The sequence below is a fragment of the Pygoscelis adeliae genome, unplaced genomic scaffold, assembly GCF_000699105.1.
Source record: "Pygoscelis adeliae isolate BGI_AS28 unplaced genomic scaffold, ASM69910v1 Scaffold222, whole genome shotgun sequence".
Classification (NCBI taxonomy): Eukaryota; Metazoa; Chordata; class Aves; order Sphenisciformes; family Spheniscidae; genus Pygoscelis; species Pygoscelis adeliae.
This window is the reverse complement of record NW_008824309.1, coordinates 5,638,065-5,647,875: the sequence shown is the minus strand read 5'-3', so window position 1 is coordinate 5,647,875 and position 9,811 is coordinate 5,638,065. Positions and strand designations below refer to the sequence as shown.

The following is a 9,811-nucleotide window of genomic DNA, read 5'->3' as shown; positions in this document are numbered from 1 at the left end:
AGAGCGGTGAGTGAGAAGATAGGTATGTGTCTAAGGAATTAGTTTCTGGGTGAGGCTTTTTTGAGACTCCTTTCTAGCCAGCAACCATTTGGCCGAGCATTAATGATCTTCAATCCTGCCCTTACTTGCCTGAGCCCGGCAGGGAGATGTGCTAGCCAGGCAGTGGCTCTCGCCGGCGTGCGGGCTGGTGGCTGGGCAGCAGTCTGTGCTTTGGCCCGTTTAAAGCAGGTGGCTAGTTAACGGCACGCTGCTCTGCGATTCGTCTGTCCGGGGCAAGTAACTTGGCCCTGGGGCTCCAGGATAAATAACTTGGCCCTGGGGCTGCAGGATGGAGGCACTGTAATAGCAGTGCTGGAGAGAGCTGGGGAATAATTAGTAGTAGAAAATGCTTCTTGATAGTCACTGCAGGCAGAGCTGAGCTCAAATGAATAGTTAACTACCGGTCAGCTCAGCTCGCTTAGATTTCTTACTAACATGTCATTTACCGCTGAAGACAGCTAACTGTTTTTGGAAGAGGAGTTTTTGACAGCTGTCTCTTTGTTAGATTGACATCATTTATGAAGATGAGCGTTTGAATAAAATAGTCTCGCTCAACAAATTACCTTCTGCTACCTAGTTTGGTAATGCTTCATTCCCCATGTGTTACTCTTCATTTCAAAAACAACATTCCTGGGATTCTTGACTCCTTCCTTCCAGTATAAGCTGTCCAACTGAAGTCATCTGTGATACGTTCACACCATTCCCCGCTCTGCTTCGTGCAACAGCATGAGCTGTCTGTCAGTTAAAAACTTGAGGAATTTCTCTAATCCAGTTAATAGTCTGCTCAGCCTCCGAGACCTTACAGCCAATTAGTTCTAGATAGTTGGAAAATTGGTGATATAATTAGCTGATAACCCCAAAACTCTTGAAAGCTGTATTCTTGTTGCATATGTTCTATGCTGTATTTCAGGCTCATGAGAGGAAAAATACAGAAATAAGACTATGTGACTAATACAACGCATTTTAAGTTGCAGGCATGCATTTTAAAGCCCAAGCCCTTATCCTGTTGGACCACTTAACTGTTTAAGTACCCTTCTAAATCAGAAATGCATTCTCCTCAGTAAGTGAAGCTTCAGCAGAGTTAAGGCCAAACCGAATGGTGGCAGAGTGACTGGAACTTCCTAGAAAAAAAGATGATTTCCCCTCCCCCCCAAACCTGTTACCAGATTCACCAGATGATAAAAATGAGATTTCTGACTCGGGAGATATATTTGTAACTCTGCATGTCATGACAATACTTAAAGAAAACAGCGTATCCCTTAACAGCTCTGGAAGTAAAACATGCACAAAGTGCAATACTGGGCCTATATCTGTTCCATCAGATTACTAGATTAGCTTTGATCTCATCGATAAAAAATTTTTATGGGCTAAACATAAACATTTATTGCAAGCATATATTGGTTTACAGATTGGTCAGGCTTTTTGTGACAGATAACTTGCGTGCCTGCCTACAGGACTGGGGTTCTTTCCTGCTGGAGTACCGCAACAAATGCTTTAATGCTTTAGTTTGAAGCAAGAGTTTCTTCTAAAAATTGCTGATATCCATGACAACTACAGATGCTTTTCGCACTTGGAACTTTTTGTTTTACATTAAATGTTAGAAGAATCAAAACTGATTTATTTCAAAACCTTCTGAGTTTTTTCCATGCAAGTGCAACTGTGACAAATCTGCTTTGAAGAAGCCTTTTGGAGGTTAAGGATTTGTTCTCAAAGTCAAATCCCTGCAGGTTAATGCTGGGACTTAAACCTGGGCTGACCTGATTTCCCTTTCCTTATTACTGGGAGCATCACAAGCTTTTGGTGGGAGATGGATCACTGGGGTGCCATCGCTCCTAGCTGCTTGGGAAAGCTGTTGCTTTAGTAGGTGAGAAACGAAAGGAAAGTGGGGAAATGAGCAACTGCAACGAGTGTTTTGGGAATACAGTGCTGTTGAAGAAAAGGTGGTAGCTGGGTGCTATTGAAGAGTTTCACTGAGAACCTTTCTAAACTTTCTGAATAAGCTTGAATGACTGCAGGAAGTGAAAAATATAAACTAATAAAAACGTTGTTTGTTTCCCTGCAGGGTCTCCTTATTATGACAACGTCCGCCCGCTCTCCTATCCAGATTCTGATGCTGTCCTGATTTGCTTTGACATCAGTCGGCCAGAAACTCTTGACAGTGTGCTAAAAAAGGTAAGTGCTCGAGAAACATTTGAGTACAGAACTGTTTGAGTAGCTCGTCTTTAAATCTCTGGAGAGTGGTGCTGTTTCTGACATTGGAAACTGGTTTGTTTCTTTTAATGGAGAGATGGCAGGACCGTGCTCTGCACTGCTGGAATTTGAGATCATTTGTTTGAAAGGGATGAATGTTAATTGAAAACAAAAACTCCCTAATGGACGCTCAGGGGTGAAGTAAATTGTCATTCCTGAGCCCTTAGACAGCAGTGAATTGTTTAGGGTGGTGTGAGGTGCAGGGCTGGGTGCAGCAAGAAATCGTCTCTCACATTATATTCATATAACAGACAGGATTGAGAAACTTTGCCATGTTGCAAAGACGGTTAAAATGTGCCTGCCAAGTGTTTGGACTTTTGCCATGTCTTTACATAATTTCTCAGCCTGAAGTTAGAAGGAGCCAGTGACAAATGCCTCTGGAAGCCACCAGAAGACCTAGCAGCAGCATAGAAGTGCAATCCTGCACCAAACTTCAGAATTTCAGCGATCGAGATTCAGTGCCAGACTTTCCCCGAGTTAAAACATTGAATTTTGATAGTCAAGCTCTGTGTTTGCAAGGTGGTCCTGGTCCTCTCCTTGGTCACTGAGCATGACTCAACTTTGCAGTTGAGTGTTTTTAAGGTCTTTGAGGCTTAATGACCTGAAGTTCCTTTTTTCTGTAGCTGGGGACAGTGATTCTTGTCACTGGGAATAACGTGGCATACAGTGCTCTGAATAGTCTACAGAAAATACTTAAGACTATTCTCTCAGCTACTAACTGTGCCAACAAGCATCTAGAACCGTCTTTTTCTTTTCTGTCCCTGATAATGTTGGTTACTATACTGTTGCTTAATTCTGTAGGAGATTTTTCTTAATATGCTTTTAAACCCAAATGATATCCTTAAGTTTTAGGGATTGTGTGATCTGTTCAGATTACGTTGTGAAACTTTTGGCTTTCTTGTGTTCTCAAAATAACCACGTAGAGGGGGAAGAAACCCAAGGAATATATCACAAGTTCTGTTTGAAGGGCTCGATACTGGTTCACAACAGCTGAACCCTTGACAGATTTGTGTAGTTCTAGGTGTGAGGATGTAGCCAGGAGCCAATATATAGCAATGCTTATTTTGTGGTCATACAAGACCTGCCTCTGTAGCTCCGTCTTGAGAAACCATTGAATGCGGTGACACCAGGTTTCACTGGTTCCTGTCTGGAAATGGCTACGGCTGGGTGTTTACCGCTTGTGAGGAGTGATAGGTCTGCAAACCTTTACTCACGTAGGTAAACAATCTCAATTTATTCCCTCTTGATTAGCAAGTCGGTGGAATTAATGAGTGTATGAGATTGTAAGATTTCATCCTTGACCAGGTTCTGCTGGAACAAATGCCTTTAGAAATTAGCTTGAAGGTAGATACTACTATTATGTAAGAATATTTCCACATGAAATGTCATGACTTACTAAGCTTCATCTTGTATCTATTGCTTCTTTGGATTTAAACATTCAGCTACTCGAGTATAATAACCTAAAATTTTGCAGTGGAAAGGTGAAATCCAGGAGTTTTGTCCGAACACCAAAATGCTTTTGGTTGGTTGCAAGTCGGATCTGCGCACAGATGTGAGCACACTAGTGGAACTTTCCAATCACAGGCAGACACCCGTGTCCTATGATCAGGTACGTGCCACGTCCTTCTTTGTACTTAGGGGTGGAAGATAAGACTCTTTTCTATCACTGTGGCCATCTTTATGAACAACTTCTCCCCCCGTTGACACGAGTGCGTCCTAGAAGTCAGGTGCGCGTATGCTAGTAGTTGCTGGCGGTGAACTTGAAAACTTATGAGCAAAGGCAAAGCCTACCCACAGACTGGATGCAGCAGAAAATCATGCAGCCCCACAGCACATGCTTTAAGCATTGTAAGATTGTAGCCTTATTGATTGCAAAGAGCCTTTTAAGTGAATTGAAAATAAACTTATTGCTTTTCTGGGCCTACAGAGGCCAAAACAGTAACTGAGATGTAACATGTCCTGTTTATTTACTGATAAATTGGTAACATTTTTTGTTCAAACTTAAGATTTTAATCTCAAGCAATTGACTTTAGCATCGTGACAAGCACTGCGTATAGTGCTTAAAAACCCGATTTCCTGAAAACATTGTCTGTGAAAACACCTTGTAGCTCCCTCTGAAAGTGGCAGCAAATCCAGAAAGCATCTTAATTCTTGGCAGCAGTTCTCTGCTGCTGGGGAAGTGAGAAGTTTGAAGCCAGGCGTCAGGGGATAGAGAAACTGAGGTGAAAGGGAAAGGAGTCAGGCCATGGGAGAGCAGGAGGTAGAGAATGGGAAAACTTGGGCTCTAAGGTAAACTTCCCCTTATTACTCACACGTGTATCATGCATTGCAGTTGAATCTCGGTGGCGGTTTGAGATACACCCTGCAGGGTGTAAGAGTGAGAATGGTACCTCCAGAAGTAACTTTAGTGTGTATATCCTATGCTATCAAGCAGTTTTTGATGTTTTATCCACAACCTCAGGTTTTCCAAACCAACAGCTCCTAATATGTGATTGCTAATAATGTAGCCTCCTACAGCACGTTTAAATTTGAAAATGCAAAGATACCGTAAACTGAGTGTCTTGATTAAAATATAACAGGGAGTGTTGTACTGTGATGGCTTATACTGGTTATGGCATTTTTCTATGCTTCACTCAGTAAACATCCCTCCATCTCAGGCAGTTCTATTTGAAACTAAATGCCAGTTTTTTACCTCGGTGTAAAACAATTCAGAAGTGTCCTTAAACCTGCTTGTTGCGGAAGAATGTCATCTCGGTTCCAAACTACCACTGTTGCATGTGTATATATTCATGTTGTTCAGCCTTGGAGCTGTAATTTTCCATGCTATTTCTCTTTGAATATTAAACTTAAAAGGAAATACTGTCTGCTACTTATTACATACATGAGTTTGTATATTACGTTTTTTACAGTACTTCAGTAAAATCACCAAGTTTCACCTCTTTCCATAGATAGCGATCAAAAAAATCTACTGACAGGTGGATTTTTCCCCTGGAGTTGAAGATTCACAGCTTTTCTGGTGTCACAGCTTAGCCTGTACCCCTTAGGAACAGCAGTCGGCTGAAGGCAAGGGCTAAGCCAGAAACTATTACTTGGCAGCCAAAGGGAAAATTGTGTGTGTTACAGGGAAGCCCGCACTTCAGCAAACTCCCATAATTTCATCTGTACTCTAAGCAAAAGCTTAGACAGAGCAATGGTTGTATCTCTTGTGGCTGCCAAATCCCTGGCGGCATGAAGCAAACCCAGTGCTCTCCTGTGTTAGTTCTGGGGAAGGTTCCCCTGGGGTCGAGATACACAGCTTATTTTTAAATTCCCTTGCCTTGCTAAGTCGACGCGGGATCAAAGAGCTTAGTGGGGTTTTCCCCATTCCTCTCAACTTCATAAGGAAGCGTCGGGAGGATAAAGCCACCTCCAGGATGCTAGCCAGCTTCCAGTCAGCTACACCTGAGCAAACATTTCTGAGGCTCTAAGGTATAGGCTAGGCTTGGTTAGTAGGAGTTGAGATGTTTAACTGTGGGGAGGGCTTGTCCTACAAACTAATACTCCTTTATCAGCCACTCCCACTTACAACTGATAAGAAGATGGCTGCATCACTGCAGTATAAATAGTGCGTACTGAAGACATGGGTCCAAATAGATTAGTGCCATCGGCCTGGCGCTAGAGCAAAGAGGAGGGGTTGGACTGACTTACGCCTCTATCTCGGGCAGAAGTGTGAGTGGAATACGTGAGGAGTGGCACATCAAGGATGTGGTTGGATTTTGTAACTTACTAAAAAGATTCATCCCTCAGAAGTAAAATTCCATTGGAAGAACTCCATTTTTTTCACACAGTGCTGTATTGTCTTCCAGTAGCAAAATCCACAACAGGATAGCAGGGTATCGTCATCCGCTGGAGTCGCATGTTGTTTTCCTCGTGCTGCTGGAGCAAATATCCCTGCTTTGACTTTTAATGCACTTAAAAAAAACAAAAAAGAAGGGCTCGTATAACCAGTAATGTCTTTTTCTTTCTTTTTTTGCCTGCTCCCTAGCTACAAGTTGATATAACTGTCCCTGACCCAGAAACCCACAGCCCATTTCCCTGTGAACTTTGCCCCCTTCATGGAGATGTAACACGGCCCCCGCTCCAGGTCAGGGGCACCCCGGCTAGCCCTTAAGGCAGTCGGAATACATTTTCTCCTTGGAGGTAGCAGGCTTAAATCTGGAAGCTGCCCAGGTCCAGACCTTTCCCAGTGAGCACATGATTCCTGGATGCAAGTTAAGGTGTAAGGGTGAAATTGCTAAATAGGTCCTACTAATACTTCTTGGCTCTCTGCAGTTGTTTGCAGGTCGGAGAGCTTATCTTCTCCCTCCCAATTTGTATTTATCGGCACAGGAGATAATGCTTGGATACTTGTTTAAAGCGTCTTGGAACCAAAGCTCTGTTTATTTTGCAAAATTAGCTGCTGGCTGTAGTGCTGGCGCTTTAGCTTTGGTTTTCACAAAACACTGTGTATGGAAAACAGCGCTGAAAAGTAATTGTATGGTTTGCTTTGGCTCTCTGCGGAAACTCGGTATTGATTGCATGTTCTTTTTTCCCTTAGGGTGCAAATATGGCCAAACAGATTGGAGCAGCTACATATATTGAATGCTCAGCCTTACAGTCAGAAAACAGCGTCAGAGACATTTTTCATGTTGCCACCTTGGCGTGTGTGAATAAAACAAATAAAAATGTTAAACGAAACAAATCGCAGAGGGCAACAAAGCGAATTTCACACATGCCTGGCAGGCCAGAACTTTCCACAGTGGCGACGGACTTGCGAAAGGACAAAGCAAAGAGTTGCACGGTGATGTGAAGGACCTTGATTTCCTGGAGAAGGAGGAAGAGAGCATCCGGGAGGGGCGGAGGCTCAATGAAGTACACAGCCACATGGTATTTAATGAGGGCTTATGCCAGTGCTTTAATGGAGATTTCGCCTGTTGTGTGAGACTGTACTTAGGAACTGAGCAGCGAGAAGAAATGGCTCTGAACGAGGTGGCATCAGGAAATGATACATGGAAGAAAATGCCAAAAAAAAAAGGGAAAATGTTTGAATGTGCTGAAAAAAGAAAGGGTGAATGGGAAAAGTAACACTGCAAAGAAGAGAGGTGTCATTGACATTGCTTGTTTCTTTTATTAACGTTCTACTCCTGGATGCTACCACTTTGATTTCATTAAAATAATACTCTAATCTTTTTTTTAAAGAAGATGTTATTAATATGCCCTCCTCATTAAGGAACTATCCCTGTGACCTTATAGTTGGTTTTCCAAAGGATATGATCTCATTTTTTTTAGTAGCTCATCGTTAAAATGGAGAGTATACCGAGGCCTGAGTCACCTAGAGGAAAACACTGTATGTGAGAAGTCTGGAGTTTTGCCTTCCCGAGACGGCAGCGCAATCTACATTTCAGCACGTTGGTAATGAAGAAAACCGTTTGAGATTTCCCAGTATTATAGGTGCCCTCCCACTGTGGAAATAAAACGGATCAAATTGGGGTGTGGGGGCAAACTACCTGCCCGTTGCAGGACTCTGACTTTCCATTCCTCTTTGTGATTGTAATTTAGAGTGGAAATGATCTCCAGTTCTGGTGTACTGTATGGGTATGTCACTGTAGGTTCAAGTGAAAGGTGCTAAGAGCTATGAGGACAAATGATCCTTAGTTTTACAACCATGATAATTCGTTAAGCCTTACTGCCCATCTGGGGAAGCCCTGAGACTCCTCTGCTTCTGCTAGGAGTTGGAGAGCCGGGTAGACCCCAGGATCTAGCCCTCTGTAAATGCTACAGAGAAGTGCTATTCTGTGATGTGGTTCACTGCAATTATCTTTGCAAAAAAAAAAAAAAACCCCAAGAATCTGCAAATGAGCCAGCAGAGCCAGGTTCTCTTTTGTGATGCTCTTCTTTTTGGGGCAGCCGTCTCTCGCTGCAGACTGCGTTTGCTCGTGGTGAGGAAATGGGGTCTGAAGAGCTGCGACGCCTTAAGGGGTCCCTAGTGGGTACCGGATACTGCCCTTAGTCTTGAAGATTAATATATACATATCCAGACAACAATCACGAAACATCGGTGAACCAGTTCAGTCAAATTCCTTTTTGCTTATTGAATACTATTGTTACATTAAATAAATCAGCCTTTAAAATTGTTTGCAACTGCTTACTGACCGACTGAACTTCATAGCTTCTCTCACGAGGAGGATGCTGTAGGCTCTAACCAGCGTGGCTGTCGCTTGTTGAGGACAAGCGTTTTGTTCCCAAGGGTAATGCTTCATTTTTGAAGTGTTAAAGCTGTGTTCGCGTTAACTTGTGCAAAGGTAAACGGTTACCATAATTAAAACTCAGTTCTGTGTGTTCCTGGCACTTTGTTTCATCTGATAAAAGAAGAAAAAAAAACAAACCCCACAACATTCCAGTTATTTCCCACAAAAAGACATTTTTACCACCATAATAAGCTTTTGACTGATGCAACAGTGCGCTTAGGGCAGTATTACAAAATAGCTGGTAAGTGCTTTCTGTATTTAAATATTGTGGAAAAAATAAGTTATAACTGTTATAAAACAGGACACTCATTACTTTTTTTTTAACTGTTGAAGTCACTTTGTATGTTTGGTTAATGTTTCTGCAGTATTTATTAAAATGCCATTTTTTTCTTTGAATTAAAAAAAAGAAGTAATTGACTTGTAGTGGAAATGGCCTTTGTGTGTTAGTTCATTAATACTTGTGTGTTTTGGACATAATTGTACTGAGCTACAGGCCAAGCATAGCTGGGAACTGGGGCGTGATCTGAATAGAAATCAGTCTTAGCCTTGCAACAGCCTTCTGGGTTCTCTGGCGTTATGTTTAGGTACGTAGCGTGGGCTACTGATCTGAGTTGTGTTTCCCAAAAATGACAGAGGCAGAGGAGACCCGAGCAAGCAAACGAGTGAAGTTTGGTTTGCTTTGCCTCCAAAGCATTGAGTGCTGCTTTTTAAAAGGTTTCGTATGTTCAGGTTACTCCCAGGAACTGTTCTTTGCTGTGAGTTCAGCAAAGACAAGACTTTCCTAACCAAGGGATGTGCCTGATTTCTGTCACCCTTGGGACGTCGTGGTTGCTGGGACTCCTCTTGGAAGAGCTGTCCCGACACATCAGCTCTGCTAGGCGTCGGGCTCCCGTTTGGACGCGGAGGACGTGATGCTCAAGTGCAGCCCGGGCGGTCGTCCTCGCCGCCTTTACGAGGTTTTCTCCCCTTGTAAAGTCAAGGCAGGAGAGCTGCTAAGTGTCTCACTTTTGGGTCTACCGAAGCACGCCTGTTTGCTCTGCATCTCTAAAGTCGGGCAGAAGTCCCAGCCGTTGCTTATCTCACTAATGCTTCTGACTGTCCTGTGCTGACCTAATCGTCCTTTTCTATTTCTGAGGACAAACCAGGTTTAGTTCCCCGGGTTTGTCGATGCTGTGATTACGTGAGCGAGTGCCTTGCTGTGCGAGAGGGCAGCCCGTATCGGAGGGAGGGTGCTGGCCTGGGTCTGTGGTGTCGCT

The 9,811-nt window shown here is 43.2% G+C and overlaps 1 protein-coding gene across 1 annotated transcript in view; it reads left to right on the top strand.

Annotated features, from left to right (window-relative positions):
• RND3 (Rho family GTPase 3) overlaps positions 1-8,931 on the top strand; it is a 94,736-nt gene extending 85,805 nt beyond the window's left edge. The window contains exons 4-6 of the mRNA XM_009319027.1: positions 2,102-2,211; positions 3,764-3,898; positions 6,866-8,931. Coding sequence (XP_009317302.1) covers positions 2,102-2,211; positions 3,764-3,898; positions 6,866-7,117 — 497 coding nt within the window. The 3' untranslated portion in view covers positions 7,118-8,931. The remainder of the gene's footprint in view (positions 1-2,101; positions 2,212-3,763; positions 3,899-6,865) is intronic.
• Positions 8,932-9,811: the final 880 nt, after the last annotated feature.